The sequence below is a fragment of the Chaetodon auriga genome, chromosome 19, assembly GCF_051107435.1.
Source record: "Chaetodon auriga isolate fChaAug3 chromosome 19, fChaAug3.hap1, whole genome shotgun sequence".
NCBI classification, from domain to species: domain Eukaryota; kingdom Metazoa; phylum Chordata; class Actinopteri; order Chaetodontiformes; family Chaetodontidae; genus Chaetodon; species Chaetodon auriga.
The window spans coordinates 19,116,113-19,136,833 of NC_135092.1; the positions used below are offsets into that span (position 1 = coordinate 19,116,113).

At 44.3% G+C, this 20,721-nt stretch overlaps 1 protein-coding gene across 13 annotated transcripts in view; it reads right to left on the bottom strand.

The window, feature by feature from the left end:
- fnbp1b (formin binding protein 1b) overlaps window positions 1-20,721 on the bottom strand; it is a 53,855-nt gene that overhangs the window by 25,737 nt on the left and 7,397 nt on the right. For 6 of the 13 annotated variants that reach the window (XM_076758705.1, XM_076758700.1, XM_076758699.1 and 3 more), the window contains exons 1-5: window positions 18,617-19,047; window positions 11,703-11,818; window positions 7,826-7,882; window positions 7,399-7,546; window positions 1,446-1,508 (exon numbers count right to left, since the gene is read on the bottom strand). In XM_076758705.1, the coding sequence (XP_076614820.1) occupies window positions 1,446-1,508; window positions 7,399-7,546; window positions 7,826-7,882; window positions 11,703-11,818; window positions 18,617-18,778 (546 nt within the window). In that variant the 5' untranslated portion in view covers window positions 18,779-19,047. Of the gene's footprint in view, window positions 1-1,445; window positions 1,509-7,398; window positions 7,547-7,825; window positions 7,883-11,702; window positions 11,819-13,628; window positions 13,953-18,616; window positions 19,048-20,721 lie in introns of those variants that run through there. The other 7 variants (XM_076758706.1, XM_076758704.1, XM_076758702.1 and 4 more) reach the window with 3 other exon arrangements.

Here is a 20,721-nt window from a genome sequence, read left to right on the forward strand (position 1 = left end):
CAAGCCTCTTTCGACCCCTCGAACCGAACAATCAGTGTTTGTTGGGCCAGCGTGCACTCTGAACTATGCCTATCTGCCTCGCACACAATGGGCTCATTGAACTCGCAGAGAAGTTTGAGGAGGACGAGGCAGTTCTGCATCTCTCTCACACTCTTTCTCTCCCCTGTCAGAGGGGCCAGGCAGAGATAAGAGGCGGCAATCTCTCTTTCAGCTCCTTCACTCAAACACAAGGCACTCCTGGATTTCCTTTTACCTCGGTTTTAAGCAAATCTTGGGATTACCCCGTAATGTGTTGTGATGTGATGTTAATCTGCCCAACACTGACACCTTAAAGGACACACAACTGAGGACACACAACTGATGTTCAAGTGAAACCTAATTTTGCATTTCTATTTCTACCTCTACTCATCAGATTCTTCAGATTTTTTACATTCTTAACACCATCAGCCTGCCACACAAGGAGAGGATAACAGAAATCCTGCAGCACTGCGACGTTTTTTATCTATTATAACTCCATCTTGATGTAAGCGGCTGTCCTGAATATTCTTCTCATACTTGCATGCACTGTGCTGTCTTGGTTTCTGGTTTGAGACACATTGTTTGAGGTTTCTGGTGAAGACAGAACAGGATGTCCCTCAGGGCTCTGTGCCCAGCCCTCCGCCGATGTTCTCTTTTCCATTTAGAAAGTCCGTTTGCCATCTCCTGTGTGTGCTCCTTCAGTTTTCGATGATGATGTACTCTGTCGTCACACGTCTGCTGTAGCATGTGCTTTAGTATCGTGGCGTTGATGCTGATGACTGAGGGTGAGGCTTTGAGCAATTGAGGTCAACAGACTATCTCTGCATACAGTCGTTTTTTATCCCCTTATTCTCTAGACCTTGATATATGATTTGATGCATATCTAGAACAACTGTAAGTCTTGTGTGTGATGTCTAATCAAACCTTTGGCCTTTCATCCTTCTTAATATTAATTCCTTAACAGCTAAATGAAACTTTAGGCTGTTTCTCTGTCAAACGTTTAGGAATATCAGTATTTTCAGCTTATAGACTTAAAAGTCATGCACCGGGGTCTCCAGCATTTGGAGAGAGCAGCTCATTAAAATATTGTACGGTTCTGTGGTTGTAGCTGCTGGTTGTGTACATTAATTAGGCTGTAACTGAAAACAGCATCATTTCTGGCTTCTCGGCCAAGACACACTGATTACAGATCTAAAAACAATCTTTGAGTTTTAGTTATTTATGACTTTAGTTGGAAAGGATGACAATGATAAACCTAATTAGATGCTATCAAACCCAAAGTGGAGTCATGACTTCATACGACTTTAAATGCTTTATGACTACATACTAATAATGGTAATGTGAAAAAAACCTAGTGAGTATTTTTCACTAATCACAGCTGTTACTAGTGAGCACTTGTGGTATTGCACATTAATGGGGTCACTTACTGATTCCAGCTGTTTCCACGAGCTCTCGATGTGCTGCTGTGCTTTACGCCCTTCATGGAAGTGCTGTCAGAAGAGTCAGAGAGGAAAAAAAACATTAGAAATATTATCATACTATTCACAAGCTTAAGGGATTTAAAAGCAGGTGAACGTGACCTTGACAGAGGAGGGATAATAAATTAGAAGCAGCAGGAATGAGAGTCTCAACTATACCATTAAACACCGCCACTATTACTCCTACTGTGACAGTATTAATGTGAGCTGAGAAAGTAGGACAAATTCAAAGAGACACTATACTCAAGCTACATTAAAAATTATGAGCACAGGCTTAACTCCCAGAGATTTGTACAGGCTTGGAGTGATGGCTATAGGTCTATTTGATTAAAGATCAACTCGATCGTAGCCCACCAGTTCAACACAGGTGTACCAACACTGTGTTTTCCATCTCGAGTTAACATTTCAACATCCATACAGCACTGACGCTAAAAAGCGACTGAATGAAGGCATTATACTGAGTGAGGATTCCAGTCAAAACAGGTCAAACACGCTGTAGATCAAGTAACAATGACAGCCAAGGGACCGATAGCAGTGCGGTGAAGCCGAATAGAGGCTGTTTTATTAAGCTGCAAAGTCACATGTCACGCTGCCAACAGCAAGCTTTGTGTTGTCTGTGCTTTCTGCTAAGACCTCATGCAAACATGAGAGACATGAATGAAATCTGCACAATTCTTCAACAAGGAAAATCTTAACAGAAGAGACGTTTAGCCCAAAAGCCAATGACTACTGGCTACTATTTCTCTAAACAAAATCTCAACTAATATAATAAAGACATTATATAAATGGAGAGTGTTTCGCCAAAGATAGCAGCGTGGCTCTAGGCATTGCCAGAGTAGAATAAGAAACAGCAAAAGGCGAACTGACGTAAGAAAAATGTCTGAACATGCAATGCTGACAGTGAACATACCATGAGATAAAACAACGCACATGAGGAGCCGGATATTGTAATCTAGGAGGAGACAGACAGGTCACAATGGAATTTGGCACTGCTAAGTGTGGCATATTAGACAGGATGAGGTGGCAGCTGCTGGTCTGAACTCACACAGCACACACACTGTGTGCTTTTGTAGGAGGCCCCACTTGGCCTACCTCGCCGAGCGCTCAGTCCGGAGGCAGAGCACATCTCTCTACAGCTCTGCATGGATCGCAGCCAGATCCCCTGCAAACGCAGAGCACCAACTTTAAACCTTAGCCGTTTTGAAATTAGATCGTGCTTCTGTGCGAAGCATTAATAACTTTCCTCTGTTGCCTGCGGTTACGTTAATCTGCTAGAGAATCCAAAAAGAATCACGTTAAAATGAAAATGGCATCTTGACTATCAATGAGGTACCCCTGGTACCCCGGACTGCGGAAGCTACGGTCAGTAGCTGAGCTGAATATCGATGCTGCCATTCAATAACGGACACAGGCCAGAAAGCTGTTGCTTGTACTACTTTGCATTTCAGGGCTTGGGACGGCACAAGGAAGTCCTCTTTATTCTGTGTAATAACTCTAGAGATGTGAAATTGAGACTGATGCAGAGGCCCTGAAAGGTTAATCTCACCTGAACATGAGAAGAGCAGTTAGTGAGAATGTGCTCTGGTTCACCTCAAGGTAGTCGCACTTCTCATTTCCCAAAGTTTCGAGGGAAGCTGAGCAAAATGAGGAAGTGCTCCAGTGTTTCAGAGGAAGTATTTGAGCTCAAGCATAAAATGGGACATTGTGGAGGTCCTGACGAACCAACGTATAATCAAGCATTCAGTTTTTCCAACTGCTGACCTTCAAATTCTTATTCAGTGATGAACTTTGGAAATATGTCTCAAGAAATGATGATAAGATCGTGAAGATACCATAAAGCCTCTTCACAGCGCACAGCTCCGGGCTGCGTGACATCATTGTTACTGTGGAGAATGCTTTCAACCAAATATTTGTCTCCATAACAACACATCTGAAAAATATCCAGCATCTCATGCCGTCTGCATAAACAAGTCTCCCATCACAGCAGAGATAAACAAACCGCACTGACACTCTTCGCTAAACAGTTCCATCACTTCCACGAGGTCCTGCTGGACGATGATCTACCGACCGCGATGAGACACACGAGCTCGCTCACTTTCAAACGCGGCAAAAAGTCGTGCGTCATCATGCGACAAGCAGCCATCTGTGATGCAGGTATGACTGCTGCAGCCATTCAGGCAGATGTTCTGCAGTGTTGCACAGCGTCTCTGTGTACAAACTGACAGACTGCAGAGATGCACTTGACCCGGCGAAGAGCAGACACACCTCGTCTTTCTCTCACACATCGCTCTCAGTCACAGCGTGCGACTGCGGACGCTGTCAGGGACATCTGGGGTACTTCCACAGGTCGGTGACCTGAAGCCGCCGCTCTCAGCCACCCAGGCATTTGAAAGACGCAGACGAGAGAGAAAAAAGCTGGACCTAACACGCTGAACAAATTCTTGACCGGGACTCAAATCAATATATTGGCTGTAATAAAAGCTGGACTGGAAAATATGATGATTATCCAACCAGGCACATTAGATCAGCAGAGGCAGCAGATATTCACTTGATAATCTGAAGCAGGACTGCTTTCTGTGCTATGGCTTCACTCCTCGAGCTAACCCCTGCTCTCATGCACCTCCTGGCGCAGCACAGACCCCCAGACCCCCCCCCCCCCCGTACCATAACGCTTGAAATAAAACTGGGGCATGTAAGATTTCTGTCAATACAATTACAACAGACATACACACACAGACATAGACAACACTGCTCTTACAGGCGTGTACTACGACGTCTCAATCATGAACTACAGTGGTTACTATCTGCCTTTCCACTTCCCAGTGTGAGTGTCAGACATGCTCTGATGGGGCTGAGTGTGACACACACCCGGTGTGACTCACAAGCTGAGCAAAGACATGAGGTAAAAAAAAAAAAGGGAAAAATCAACCAACACCTTCTGCTGTCTGACAAATTAGAGAGGAACGAAAACTTCACTCCAGCACTGCATAATTTTCCCTTTTTGAGTTTACTCGTGTGAAGAGCTGCACATGTGCGCACACACACACACACACACACACACACACACACACAAGCTGGACTGTTAGTCACTCATTGACTTGACCTGGTTCATAGGAATGGCACCTGCACTCCTGTATGTTGTCAACGTTCATATAATCATTAGGTACTCGAAATAGCCACAAGTCACTGGAGATCCAGAGACGAGAGAGATGATTGAACCACGTGAAAGCTCCGGCGAGACTTTTCTCCTCATGTTTAAACCATGAGGCGGCGGTCCAACACTGATACTGCATTCTGGAGTGAGACGTGCATGCAGCGACGATGGGAAGGTCCGATGATCGGTTCACCCTCCCTGCCTCCTATTTCTCTTTCCACTCAACACAAGAAGGCATGCGAGGCCACTCCAGAGAGACACATTGTTCTTCTGCTGTTACGCTGCTGCCGCATCTCTCTTCTCAGCCTCTGAGAGATAAATGAGGTCAGTGTCCTCTGCCGACCCCACCTAAAGATGTTTTATAGTGCATTATGGTTTTCGGCTGACTTCTCACTAAACGCGATGCTTATTTTCCTCCCTCTGCCAGCTGAATGAGATGTATTCCTTTTTTCTTTTGTCCTAGCTGGTTTAACACGTCACATCGCAGCAGGATAAGACAGATTGAACTTCCCCCAACACCAAAAGATATAATTACGTGGTGTGCTGTGGGTGCAAGTGGATACAAGAGAGCGCACACTGAGCTCAGCCTCAAGCGGACTCTGTCAGTAACAGTTGATGTACTAAAAAGTCCCAAAAAGTTGGGATGCAGGGCTGTACTGAAGGTCACTCTCTGATATCTGAAGCTTCTATTGAGGTTCAAATTCAGAAGAAGCATATATTTACAAAAACTTTAAATAAACTGTACTGCTTTCAATAATTCAGTATGTGTCAAAAAGGATTATTTATGTCTTAATCAAGGTTGTACAGTATACAGTAAATGCAGTGTAGTAACATCAAGTGTTACAGTGAATGAGCAGTCCCTGAGGTCTGAGTGTTAAGGGTCTTTATCGGACCTCATTAAAGAGGATACCTAAGCCCTGTGAGGACGGCACTTTGCTGACCGAACACCTTATTATGATTCCTCAGCACAATCTCAGTCCAGTGAGTCTTAGGCTCTTCATCCCATATTAACCCTGCCTGCTCTTCATCATTGCCCTACATACTATTCAGCCGTCCACAAGTAATGGTATCTCGTTGGGTTCATGATATATTTTCAATGTTCAATGTTCTAATCGATGAAATATGTGTGCAGAGCACGTTAAATCGAGCAGTCTGACCTATAGCGCACGGTTCAGCTTTCGTAAAAACAAGTATATCTGCTCTCAAATAAAATCCTTTCAGGCAACATTCTTGGCCTCACCCCCTATGCTACCCCAAGCTGAGCTTAGCAAGAGGTTCACTTGGGGAAACAGCAAAGGGAGGTGGGGAGAGTTACAAAACAACCCCACGTGAGAAACTAATGAGGCATTTTTTTTCCTCCCTCTGGTTTGTAGTTTGGGCTCTACCTGTCCAATAAGCTCCCTATAAACCCAGGAGGGGCAGGTCCTGCCTCCTGTAATCCCACCGTCTGGGTCTGTCTGCACAGCTTTGTCTGACTTAGACACAAACAGAAAGAGCCCTGAGTGGTGCTTAAAAATTCATGTGAGTGAAACCAGAGAAAAGAATGATGGGATGCTGGAGAAGTCATGAGTTAGAAGACATTACAAACGCCCTTCAGAATATTATCATTTTTCTGCAAATTTACTATGAAACTATGAATTTGGAAACCCCCTGCACTGGTTCACTGATGATACTGTTGCTCAGCACGGAGAGGCACATGACAAACTATTCACAATATCAGCTGCAAAAAAAATGTTACGGCTGTTGAGGACACACGACAGGGACATGATGAGAGGGACAGAGGGGAGAAACCAGATATTTCTAAATAAAAAAGAGGAAAAGGAAAAGTGCAGCGAAATGAAGAGGAAGAGCGATGTCAGAGTGACATCCTGCAGCTGCTGGGCAGCAGGGGTCTGTCCATGGACACTATCTGGACAGCAGAGATGCAGATGCCAGGTCAAACCAAACCAGGCTGCGCCAGAAGAGCAAAACAGGCCTGGAGGCAGTGGATGATACCCCCAGAGAAGCACTGGAAATCCCCTTTCTCTCTGCGTTTGCTGCAGCTAAAACCGAATTGAAACTCAAAACTCATCACTAATAAACGTCACCCATGGCTTCCTGTATTTAGGTCGAGCAGCGACTGCAGTAACACAGATTGTCACTGGTTGTGCACATGAAAATGTAGTCTAAAAAAGGTCACTGTGCCTCTGAGCAGCCTTCTGGTTTTGGTTTTCCACTCCAGTTCCCTCAGCTGGACGTCCATGACAGAAGAGTCCACGACAGATTCTTTCAGAAAGTGCCTTTTCTCCAGCTGGGTGGCTTTCTCTCTGCTCCTCCACCAACTCTATGCATTTAACGGGCGCTGCACTGTTATCTATGAATCACGCGCTGGAGGTCCACCGCTCGTCCAAATCACTTTATAATGGTGAGGAAGAACGTGACTTCAGCGTTTAAGAATAGTGTGTGGTGCACCGATCTTTTGTAAGCTGGATTAAAAGAGAGAAATAGGCCCGTAATGATAGAGAGACGATGCATTTGTTCCATAAAAGGGACTCAGTCAGTCACGTTCTGCACTTCTGGCGAGCCTTTGGGTGCATCTATATTTACTCAGTGATGACCTCAGTTCATGCAGAATAGAGTGTGCGGACAGAACGGGATACTTCGTTTCTTGTAGACCAGCGTTCAGCTTTTCCTTTGCTGAATCCGTGTTCGACTGTCTAAAGCAAAAGCTATTAATGCTATCAGTGCGAACATAAACAGACGTCTCACCGATTTTCTCTCAGACTTGAGCTCCTGAAGGTAGCGCGAAAGCTCGGCGATGATTTGAGACGTCAGGTTCTCCGCTATGACCTCGTGTTGACCCGCGTAGTCATTTAACTCATTAAGCGTCGTCAGGAAGGCTCGACAGAAGGTGTACCTGGAGAGAAACAGGAAGTGATGTCAGAGGACCGTATGGTGGACAGCAGCGAGCATTCAGTTCGTTCAGCTTGGCATGAAGGCGGGAAACAGGTAGGCCGACCCTGTGCAGTGATAACACATTCACTGTGTAAAAACATCAACATGCCCTTTCACGGGAGGTTTTGTGTGACTAATTCTTGACTCATCTGACTCGAAAATTAAAACTTGTGGGTGTATTTTGTTTGTTTTGTTGAAATATTCTTTTCATGTATTTTGCGAGCCATATCCTTGAACTTACTTGCTCTCTTCCTCTTCTCGTGAGTTCTTCTTGGGTTGATACTTCTTTGATAAATTCCTGCGGGGACAAAGAGATCAGCCTCGTCAGACATGTCTTGTAGTGTCTTTCTTAAAAGCACAGTCTGTACACGAGTAGTGCACCGTTCCCATTATATTTCCCTGACGCTGTCCTTATGGACCTGCCAAAGGATCATCCAGTACACCATTCAATCCAGCAGAGTGCTTTCTGCTCCTGCTGGTACGCCCTCTTTCCTCTCTCCAGGTCATAAATCATCGCCCCCAGGAGTATGCATGCAGAGCCAGTCACCAGAAACAAGCATGCTTTTCTTACGCAGCCATTGCCCTTGTTTTGACTCTGGCTGCATGTTAGTGGCACTAGATGAGTGCAGTGTGAGGAGCAGAAATGAGAGGTATAGCATACAGAGGATGAAAGATGTCACTCGCTGTAAGTGAAGGGGTATTATTATGGTTATGGCAGTCTTTAAATGTCCTTCTCTCAACCTAGCAACTTTTGTGTTACTTGACAGGCTACGGTGCATCGTGTCGTATTTGTTTGATCATGACAGGGTGACACACTCAACACCCGACTGTGCTGATGCTCAGTTTGATGGGCGCTCTGTCAACAGAACATAATTACATGCGCTGTGTTCTGATGGACACGGGTGCACATTGTGTACTTATGCCTTCAGGATCCTTGCTGACTAATTAAAGAGCATGGTTGTGAAGTTAAAAACAGCCAAGTGGCGTAAGTACACAAAAAACTGACACAAACGACGTAAGGCATTTGTATTTTCAGTTAGATTGTAATTAGCATGACTGCAGCAAATATGGACTGGATCCATACGTAGGTGAGTCACCTGCTTATTCGAAATTAATGTGGAGACAAATCCTATTATAAACCTTGTGAAAATTTGTAATAATTATTAGCATTGTCAGGAATCCAAACGACAGCTGTGGCCTCTTCCCTTTTCGGGAGTTTACTCACTGATGTCTCTAAACGTCTCAGCGTGCACATGTTGTAAAGAGACATGTAAAATCCCTGCTGAAATAAATAATGCATTTGGAAAAAAAAATAAAAAATTCCATGTAATGTGTGTCTGCACTCCATCCAGCTCGCTCTGCCAACATCCCCCACGCCTCTCCTCCCTGGTGGTGTTTGTGCTGTTGCTAGGCAGATCTATCTGTCTATCTCGCTCCCTGTCCTTCTCACCTCATCTCTAAGTATAGTGCTGGATCCCACTAAGTCACGCATTCCCTCACAGCCAGAAGTCGTATGTCAGAGTCCATATGTCTGTTCGCCTCAATAACAAACTTGGCAAAATTAGGGTATCAACTATCGCTTAATTAGGGCGACTAAACAAGCACTGTTGGGTATTTGTGTTTGTGTCTGGCCGGACGATGATACCATTTGAGCGTATGACTGCTTCATAGTGCTTCATACAGTAAGCACAGTAAAGACAGACGCTGTTTTCACCCTAACCCAGTCTCTTTTGTTCCTGGGACTTGATTCCCACTGTGTTATGGATTATGCCAGACTGGAATTTGGGGGAGGAGGAGGCATTAATGCATTGCCCTGCAATGACTAGTCTGAAGCATTGTGCATGTTTACACCAATGCAGTGCAAGAGGATTATTCATGGATTAGTGCAGCGTGTGGTCGCTATGGTGGCAGAAGTGGTACAATGTGGGGTGATAGCCATACATTCAGTTTGTGAGGAATGTAGGCTATTTCATATCGTTAGTAAAACTTCTTTGCAATTTTATGATAACCGCTGAACCTCACTTACACAGCTGGCCTAGTTTTGTCGGGATTTTTCACAGCAGCATTTTGACTAATCATAGCAGGGAAAGCACGGGTGTGATTAAGGTGGTGTCTTCAAACTGCTTGTTTTGTCCAATCAACACCCCAAAAACCCACAGAAATTCCATTTACTTTCACATCAAGCAAAGAAAAGCAGCAATTGAGAAGTTGGAAGAAGAAGTTGTCTGGCGTTTGCGCTTGAAAACTGGTTCAACTGTGCATCGACTGTGCCAGGTGTATTCAAAACGAGCTACGTCAAACGTCTGAAGGCCTGCACCTACACAAGGACGGCAAAGAACAGAGGAAGAAATCTCCCCAACAACACCCAGGAGAGGAAAGAGGACTAGATCAAAGGGGTCAATTCAATTGCTTTATTGGATCTAACAGCCGTGCGTTTCTTTTGGTTTGAGCGTGCCTGTTAGATTAAACCTGATTTCATGAGTTAAGTTGATTAGAAAGGATAATTAGTCCTGAGGTATGGCTGAGCAGCACCACAACAAAGAAGCACAGTGTGTTAAGAACACAGGAAAACCCTCTGACTCAAGCTATCCTGTCTGTACATCCTCATTTCCTCATTTTAGCCTTTTTCTGACACGTGTGCCAATGTGCCTGCGTGTGTGCGTGTCTGTGTGTGTGTCTGACAGCAGGTCCTGTGTATGAGCACAGTGACTGAAAACATCCGCACCATCTGTGGAGCCTGAAGTTCAGAAAAAGCCAACCGGCCATGGCAAGAGGAGTCTACCCCTGTTCTTTTGTCAAACATACTGTAGACAGATGCTGACTAATTGAATCATGGGAAATCTGTGTGTGTTCATATGCATGTGCAAATCTGTGAGCGCGTGTGTGTTTGGGCCACAATATCACTGCTTTAATTAGGCTTTACAGCAATGTGTTTTGGGTAAAAATTAAGAACTATCCAGATGTTGTACGCAAAAGCAAAAGCTAATTTAAGCACCGTGATAGAAGAAGTATGAATGCACCTGAACACTTTCTGTTCATCAATCATTTCCTTTTAATAAGTTCGACATTAATTAAGACAGAAAGAGAAAGAGCAGCTCAAATTATGGGACACAACATGTTCTGTGTGATGTGCATCTGTGTTAAAGTGTGAGAAGCTCATGGGTGCAGGGATATGCTGGATGGTTAATGCATGCATGTAAACACAGACTACTAGTCCTATTATCTCAAGCTGACTTAATTCCCAAAAAGAGGAGTGGTATGGTCTGCAGAGGACCTGTTAGCGGGGGCTGCTATGCGAATACTCGATTGGTATTGGCTAGCTGCTATGAAAAGGGGGGTTGGGGTCAATACTTAGGGCATTAGCCATATTGCCAGGCCTCTTTAAAAACTAGGATTGTGGATTTGGGGGTGTATCTCCTACTGTGTCGGGATGCTGGGGGCTTTAGGAAATGCATCCTCTCAGTGCAGGACTCCCATCACTGCCTTTGGAAATCAGTGACTGCACCCAAACAGAGTTTGTGTGGGCAGAATCGGAGGGGGCAGGGCCGACACTTGTGGTTGTAGGGAAAAAAAAAAAAAAATCTGGGTCAGACGTGGGGTTGATAATGCAGATACCTACGAGTCTCTATGGAAACACAAGCTCCACCCCCTCCACATCCCCGCCCCCCCCCCCCACAACCTGACTTCCTCTTGCCTGAAGCAGAAGCTAGCAACAACAACGGACAGCATGCATGCACGAAGGGTGAGAGAGAGCGAGAGGCAGACAGAGAGACGACACAAAAGACAGAAAGACGGAGGGGAAGAGACATCCTCTTCCTCTTTATTTTGCTCTTCATCTGAGTGAAGGACCGTCTCCTTAAAGAAAAGCAACAATACCTCTTTGAAAATTTGATGATTTTCTGATTATTAATATAACGCTGCTAACGTACTGCTGGGAAACCTCGTTTCAGTTTCTCCCTCCAGAGTGAGGTCAGAGGTCACGGTCAGCTACATAACAAGCTAGTAAGGACCCAGTATCTGGTTTCAAGGACACTTCAGTAGGTCAAATCCTGCTGGGGGGGGGGTTCATTATCTAAGGCAACACGGAACATGGATCACAAGTCAGCTTGAGGACTCACCTAATTTGTTTTGCATAGTTGGTTTCAATCTCTGACCTCTCCTTGACAAATTTGGTGTACTTCTCCAGGTATTCGATCCCCCACTGCGTATGCTTCTCCAAGTTGTCAAACTGATCCTGCAGAGAAGAAGAGGACGTACTGATTAAATCATTCAAATACAGGAGAGATAACAATCAATCCAATGTAAAGACAAAGGGAAGAGAAGCCAAACATTATGAAGGATTATATCAACTAGATGAGGACATTGTATGTATTGTAGGAACTAACGCTGAGGTCAAATGCAATGCTACTGTAAATCAAAATATCCACTTTAGCCTTTAAGCAACATGTATATTATGCATGCAATGCATCTGCCTCCCCTCAACCAAAGTAATCCAGCAGATATGTGTCAGTCAATGTGATTATTCTCAGCCACCGATGAGATAGAAGCATCGCCCTACTCCCACAGCTTCAATTCACAATTAAACACTATCATAGGTGGCATGTCTGGCCTGTGGCTGATACTGTCCTCTTGAAATGCAAACTTTTTAAGCTAATATCACCTTAAACTGAGGTCTGTCACAGAGGGTACGTGTAGTTCACAGTAAAAAAAAAAACAGATAACCAAATACAGCTGTTGGGGCCGAACTCATTATTCGTGATTTGTTCCTCACTTGGTAGGAAAAAATGAGCCTCTGCTTGGCTGAGGTCATGGCTTGAAATTAATCAGTTCAAAAAGAGAGCAGGGACACCAAAGAACAGACACACAGGTCACAGTGAACATTTACTGATGATCACATGGCTGCTTCCACACGATCTGCTTACAACAGTTTCGGTGTAATTTTAAAGATGAACCAAAAAGAATCGACCTTGGTGCGGCTCCAACAGTCCCCCATCCTCTCCTCTATCATGTCTGTAGTCTTCCTGAGTCCAGCTAACACTTCTCCTGGTCCGACACACTGAGCATGCTAAGTGTCAGCTCAAACAGGTTCGTCCGATTGTCGGGGTGAACCTTGCAGTTTACTCAATGACTGCTTGAAGCATCTCTGCACTAAAAGCATTTTCATATGACAGGAAGCGGTTGTGGTGATGCGTTCGCGTTATATCAGAGCCTACACAATCCTGCAGCACTTCAATGTATCTAAAGACAACTCTATGCGTTACATTAACGCTCAACTGGGACTTCTTTCTGAAAAACAGTACTGTGTTTCTAACAATAACAGACTTCTGTATATATATTTAAATTGTTATTTTTTATGCTCTTATTTTAGTAGATGTGTCATATTTTAGTAGATGTGTCATGCACCAATTTCACCAGAAAAAATTCCTCGTATGTGTAAAAGCATTCTTGGCAATAAAGCTTTTTCTGATTCTGATTCTGATTCTAAAGGTGAAGCAGACTTGGTCGTTAGAATTAGAGCATGGTGAAAACCCGGCACAGTACGCCAGCATGTCTTGTTAAGCATGATAATGTCTCTCAAACACCTTTGAAGCATTATTCACGAATTAAACGACTCCCAATTGAAGCACTCAAGAACAACAATGGAGAGAACTGTGAGTGAGAGGGACTTTCCGTCTGCATTGTTAGTCAGTTTCAATGAGCAATCACTCATCAACGAGCCACTCAAAGGAGAGCGACAGGGTAAAACCAAACAATGTGACACCTTCTACTGAAATAAGAGGAAATACCTCAGCAGTATCACTTGTCAGTATCCACTGTTTTTCTTGTTTCTACAACAAGCTTCTCATCCCCTTTAATGCCTTCAGCGCATGCTCACTCTCACCAACGTGCCAATTAAAGCAATCAAAACAGCATTTACTTCATTATCAGTAGCAGGCACCAACCATTCTTGGACAACAATCAGTGCACGTCACAGCAGCCACATCATGCACACAAAACCCTCCTCTGTCCAACACGCACTCCTCCACACACATAACTCAGATTACCCTTTTTTGCAGGGGCACCATTTTATCCCGTGTGTCTCCGTGTGGAATGCGCACGCTCTGGAAATATCCAAAAGCAGAAAATGTTCATCCGACTGGCCCCTCTCTCCCAAAGCAGCACAACAAAAGGCTGTGGTTACGTTAGAGAGGGCATCCACAAGACCGTTCCCCAGGTATCCGAAGCGGAGCGAGCGCAGGCAAGTGAGAGTGCGCCTGGGCTGGGAACAATGTCCGCTGACCCCACTCCCACACAATAACAAAGAAACTGCACAGTTGTAGCAAGTAATTCCGATTATCTGGAAGGAAGCAAGAGTCCCAGAGAGCCGTGCAGGAGCCGACGCAGCAGCAGCTCACTCTGAATCTGAGGCCACGGCTGCCCACAGCATTTAGGCTTAATGCTCCATCAGGCGTAAGGTGGAATAAGTGGGATGGGAGAGGAGGACAGTGAGAGAGAGAGAGAGCGGAAAAACAGAGTGGGGGGGGGGTTGAAAGGAGTAGAAATGACAGAGGAGGAGGGATTACATGGGAGGGGATTACATTTAAGGGAGGACTGTCCTGCACTCCTGGGAGCTCAAACTCTCCACTTTACCATATCTAATATTGAATAAAATATACATAAAGTTTATGACCTGCAATGTGATGAGTCATGAATCTTTGCTAATAGCTGGTGGGACAGAAGATGCAGTGGCTGGAGTGAAATGGAAAAGTCATCAACAAAGCAGCTACAAGAGAAAGAGCGGATTAATAAATTATGAATCGAGCGAGGCGAACATCGAAGACAACAACACATTATGTGAAAGTGTGTCAGACACAAGCTTGTAGTCTCCGTGCTCCATTACACCAACCTCCTGCCATCCCAGCTATCCAAGTATCACGTACATTTCATAGGTCCTGTCAATAATTTGGAAAAACAGATTCAATGAGCTGATGAACACTTTTTAATGCAACTGTTGGGAGATTTTTTTCTGTCTTTTTTCTGAGCAAAAAAATGTTTTAAAGCCAAAGACAGCTAAAGATAGTTTTAGTAGGAAAACATGAATTTCAACAATGAATCCACTGCCTAGTTACTGCTGGTCACAGCTGGTTTAACAGCTCCAAATCAAACCTGACCAGGATTTTTGTACAACCTCCTCCTGCAGCCCTGCACTAAAGACTAATAACTCCTGCTCCAGCTCTAAACCTGCTTCCATTCGTCCATCTGCGGCCTCTGACACCTGACCTTGTTCCTGCAGGAGGGAATATGTGGGGGATCCCTTCAGGAGACGAACCAGCCCCAGTCCGCTTGTTGTTTCAGGACTCAACCCCGCTCACTGTGATGCATGTACTATTGTGGTAGTACATGAAAGAAAATAAATAGATGTGCGTATATAAATATTTTTTATTGTCCGGGAAATGGGAAACAGGCTCAAGCAGAGAACAAAGGAGACACTTTGCTGTTACTAAATATATGTAGGGTCCACATGTGCTGTAAGAAAACAAACACATGCTTGTTTAAGGCTCAGCCTCCTGACCTCCAACCCTTTCCAACTGGTGATGGAGATTATGGTGCAGTTTAATGTATTAGACCGCCAGTTAATCTGAACTAATGCACATTATTTAGCTCCCATTCCACATCAGATTTCTTTACCCCACCCATACTGAGGGGCCACTGACCTGCATCCCTCCACACATAGGTCTTCTAAAATACCACTGGATTGAATGCGCTGAAACATCTTACTCTGAAACTCATCCATAATGTCTGAAGATGATAGAATATTCATAACTTCCTTTCCCTTCTATTCATAGCTTATCAAGTATGAAACACACCCTTAACAGCTGCTGTATTCTTTGTTGTCAGTAAAATTTTGTGAGGCTTGACACCAAATGAGCGTCACAACAAAAGCAGGTAAATTCTTGTGTGGCGACAGGTCAACATCAGGCAGGAAATGATCTCCTTCTCGCAAATGACTGAGGGCAGCACACTCAGCTTCACTGCACAACACATCTCTGGCATGTTAAGTAGCTGTCTTCCCCAGCACCCGATCCTCAGTAGGTTCAAAAACACAAGGTGTGGAATAAATGGAGCATGTGGAAGTATTGTTCTGTGACCTGATCACAAAGGTCCTAAGTACAGATGGGTTTCACATAATAATGCACCTGTCCACCTCAGAGGCAAGTCGCTTCAGAATGCAGGAATGCAGACGACACTAAACAAGAACCATACGACAGGGTCATCTCTGTTTTTGGGAGGATAGTGAGATCGTGGATCGGGAACAGACAGATCCAGCGTTGGGTAACCAGACACAAAGGAAGTGAGCAGCAAAGTGAGTAGAAACACTTTACAACGAGGTTGGTGATAACAGGACTGCACTCGTTTTAAACCCTCTGAACAAACGCTCCTGGGGACACTTCTTGTTTTATTACAGCCGTACCACCTCTGCAGAGGTCGCTTTGCTGCTCTGATGATCACAGCAAAAATCAATAGGCCATTAAAAACACAAGAGAAGAGGGGAAAGGGAACTGTTTCACTGGTCAACTGAGGGGAATGAACGCACAACAGGAAATCGCTGACTAATATGTTAAAAAGATGTAAATGCACATGTGAATCAACCATCAGTGTCCCCCGACAGAAGCAAAGACAACATTTTTAAAATGTATTTACAATGGTGGCAGTATGGCAAATCTAGGGCGAAAAGGTCTCAATAAACAAATCTCTCATTAATTTAATTGGTGGCGTAACAGGATTTCACCAGTGAGTGCACACTGTTCCGAATATTTTCTACATCGCCTGAAATGAACTGACGGCAAACATACTATTGATTGAAATCGCATTTGTGGCTTTACTTTCATGAAACCATTAATCAGATTAATATAACCATTAACCAAAATAATAAATAACAATACAGTCAAATCCAGTGTGCGAAACTGTACTACGAAACTGGAGACAATAGTATGAATTATGTCCTGCTTTGGACCAAAAAAACTTATCCTTATCCTTCCACAAGTTGGCTCCACACAACTAAGCTTAATGCTTTCCAAATTCAGCTTCAAGCTTTCAGATTGTGTCACTGGTTTCTATATGACGTCTAGCCCCTGACAGGAAACCTGTTGAGGCAAAGAAAAGCAGAGGTAGGCGTCACCACCGAGGCTGAGGGGACAGATGTTCTGCTGGAAGGAGGACAATGAGACAAGAGGCCACAGATGCTTTTGTCTTTTCTTAATGGCTGAGCAAAGACAGCAGATTAGGTTGGTGGGTCGGAACAGTTTGAGATTGGAGAAAAAGTGGTGTGTCAGAAACTGTGAGTATGATAAGTAAGAAGAGATAAAGTGGTTTCAGTGCGCTTTGCAGCCTCTTGTCCATTAGAACCATTACGGTAAACTTGAAAAAGTTATTTCAGGAGCCTCATTAGCTAACAACCCACTTCCCACAGTGGGAATGAGAATGGAGTTAACTGCATTCATGCAAAACTGTTCATTCGTCTGTGAGGGTCCTGCCAATTCAAATAACAAACAAATAGGCCGATTGTTCGGGCAAAACCAGCCCGGCCGCATGGAATGAAGCAGACAGAAAATGTCTGAAGCGGTGGACTTGTTTTTTTTTGTAGTAATGGTCTGAAGCCTTACACCCTGCTTCTTACGGACCAGCGCAGAGAAGACACACCAGAGGGATGACTCAGAGCAGTGAGTACAGTACAGCAGAGCCACTGAAATCCACTGCCGTCCATCAGCTGGTCAATGCAGCGCTTCACTGTGTCTCGCGGCAGTGGGCGTCCAGCAGCAAGAGCAAATATTTGGGGGGGGGGATGCCAAGCCCTCTCTCAAACACACACCAGGCTTTGTACAAGAAAGCAGGGCGGAACAATGCCCCCATAGCCCGGTGTAACCCCTGTGTCAGAGAGGAGTCACAGGAAAACTGGACAGTAGCTCCACACACACAAACACGCTCGTGCACACTCATAAACAAAGAGCGACCATCATGTGGTCACGACCACTGAATAGCTGCTCTCAGCTATTTCTCTTTGGGTTATTAAAGGTTGAGAAGGGCTCACCAGCCCCGTGCCCACCCACCCTCGATGAGGATTTAACACATGAATGCAAACAAATTACCTCTTCATGTGACAGGCTCAGATGATTCGAACCAGCGTCGAAATGAGCCAACGCAGCAAACAGATCCGGCTTTGTGCATCGGAAGTTTTTAACTTGTGTCTCATGCTAATAAAGGACTGGGTTACTGTAATTTTGCTAAACACACATCAATCACTCATAACTGAACTGACATTTGCGAAGAGACTTTCACTATCACTGCTAAGAAGCTGTCATCAACTTCCTGATTTTGGGGGAAATCGATGCAAAATATTCCCCTGAAAGAGCAAAAACAAACGCATGCCCACTGGCCACAGGAAAATACCTGAATGTACAGAGTGACACACAACGAGTTTGTGCAAAATACGAGCAGCTGTTTGGCGCAGCGGGTGACCTTAAGTGTAAGAGCTCTTGTTTGCATGCCATGCAGATATTTATAGAAACAACGCCTCTGCTGGTCTGAAATTTAAGAATGTGTGTTGGCCTACGCACACGTGTATCCTGCTCCTGTGCTCATAAAGTATTTCTTCTCTGAGTTTGCCTGCGCTCGACCCCAGTTGATATCTAATCACTCTGCGCCTGTCCACATCGCTTAGCAGTATCATGTATGAGTAGTTGGTTCACTCAGTTAGAAATGCACACCCTTACTGCGGCGGTTAGGCAACAGGAAATTGCTGCCTCTCAATTGTGAGTCATGGTAACTGGAAGGGTGGTCAACTCATTCATGGACATCAAAAAGCCACTTTTACTGCAGCATCCTGTAAATATCCAATGAGCTGGCCTCTAACGAGTTCTTCATTTTACAAAGCGGACCTTTCCTTGCCATGTCGTGCAGTGTTGTACACCGCAGACGTTCTCTGACTGGCACACAGTCATTGTTGCACTTGCTTCATTTATGAAACTGCATGTTTGACTTTCTGCCCACTTACAGCACTTGTCATCTTCATCTGCAGCAGCACCTGCAGATACTCTTCATAAGGACTCAGCTGCTCCTCTTCCTTCTGTTCTTCTTTTTCCGATTTCACGGAACGGACATTGTCCAGGAAGACGAAAAACTCGCTTCTTCTACGCAACATGGTCACGGTTTTCATGCGACAACAGAGCAGAAGAAAGGAGCCCTCGACGAAGTTAATCCATCTCAGAGGAGTAGAAACGACAGCAGAACAAGCCTTGGTCAAGCAGAGCAGTGTTAAGAGATTTACGCTCCTGCATATAGTAATGCAAAGACTGGATCCAAACACATCATATATCCTGGTAACGCCTAATCCAAGAACGTATTCTGCAATCGAAGCAGAGCGAATGCAAGCAGAATAAAAGTATAATGAGAGGCAACAACAGAAATGTTGTAACCAGCACAGAACTTGATTAAATGGCGTTGTTATTAATCTGATTACTACACCTCCCTTCTAACTACCTAAACCACCCAATAGGGTGCCGCCGTTCTGTGGATTAATCCAACTAGGCCAGCAAAGACACATTAGCCATTGTTCTTGTTGAGCTGTTTTTGTTCTTTTTGGAGGATAAAGCTCTTTAACTCTTATATAACACAATCTCTGGAATTTAGGAAAACTGAACTATATAATACGTCCAATAGGAGAGAACCACCATGACACCATGTATATACTGAACTGCTTTAACAGGCGGCAAGGTGTTGGCTTCAGTTGAATTTCATCCCTGATTCATTCAGAGAACAAGCTGGAAGCGATCCAGAGACAGGACATGTCTACAGACAGCTGGAGCAAGTGGGGTATTGTTGGAGAAATTAATCCCTCACAACGGCACCGACTGGCGTGGTGAGTGCCTGTACACTCAGAATAAAAGCGACCTATAATTGAAATGTCTCACTCTCACACTGACTCCCATACTAATATCGGTGGATATTAGCTTATGTACAAATCCTTGTACATGTGAGCCAATAAGTAAGAAAAATTGCAATACAGACTGGGTTTGAAGTCAATCACAAACATTCATTTTTCATCTGCAAAGCATCCTGCTCAACATGCATCTCAAAAAAGTTATGGTATACCAGGTTCTCCTTGTTCAGTAATTAAACGTAATGTAACAAATGGTACAAAACGTGTTGAGAGACAAAAGTGACGAGTTAACACTTCAGTCTTCCTGTAAATGACACCCCTGCTCAGCTGTCTAATAATAGTAACTGCTAGTATAGATGCTATACATGGTTCAGGTGGATCTCCTGTCCAGGCACTAAAGCTATGTGTTGCCATGACATGTTTCCCAACCATGATTTGAACATAATGAGTACATGTTGTGTTGCAGAGGGTCAAAATAACACCTTTATGATGACTATACTTCCCTGCCAATAGGTGTCAGTCTTTGAATTTAATCATACTGTAGCTGCAGTGGAGCTGAACACTGAGGGGGGGGATAATCTACAAACAAACAGCACTAGCATCGTGTAATTAAGTCTGCTGGCAAACATGATGGCAGTAAATGAGAGACTAGATTGAACATGTTTGGTTTTTTATGTGTTTTACAGTTATACCAGACTGCCCGTCTTGCTTACAGTTTCAGTTCATAAATAGCTCAGTGTGACACGCCGCCTTTTTCTGTCAGTGTCATGTATGGCTTCTCGTCTCGCGCTGGCTCTTTACTCACTACAGCAACAGTTTGATAACTTAGCTTGAGGTGACAGGAGTCAAATGTTTCCCTGGGGGATCACATCATACCGCAGCAGGACGCTCCAACTGGCTGTTCGCCTGCCATGTGTTGCATTTTTTCCTGTGAATCCCAGACCACTTGCTTTCCTTTCCAGCTGAACCTACTTACTTGTTACCTGCTTTACGACTCATTTCACTTGCAGAAAGGTGTCATAAATCATGCATGCAAGTACGGCTAGCATGGCCAATGAGCGAGGTTGCTATTTTAAACCAGAGCATTGTATTTTGCTGGAACGGTTAACACAGATAAACACATCGCTGTTGTTACAGCTGTGGTTGATGGCATGGTTTTCTTCAGATTGATGATCAGAATCAACAGTATATTGGCCAAAACTCACTCACTCACATTTCCT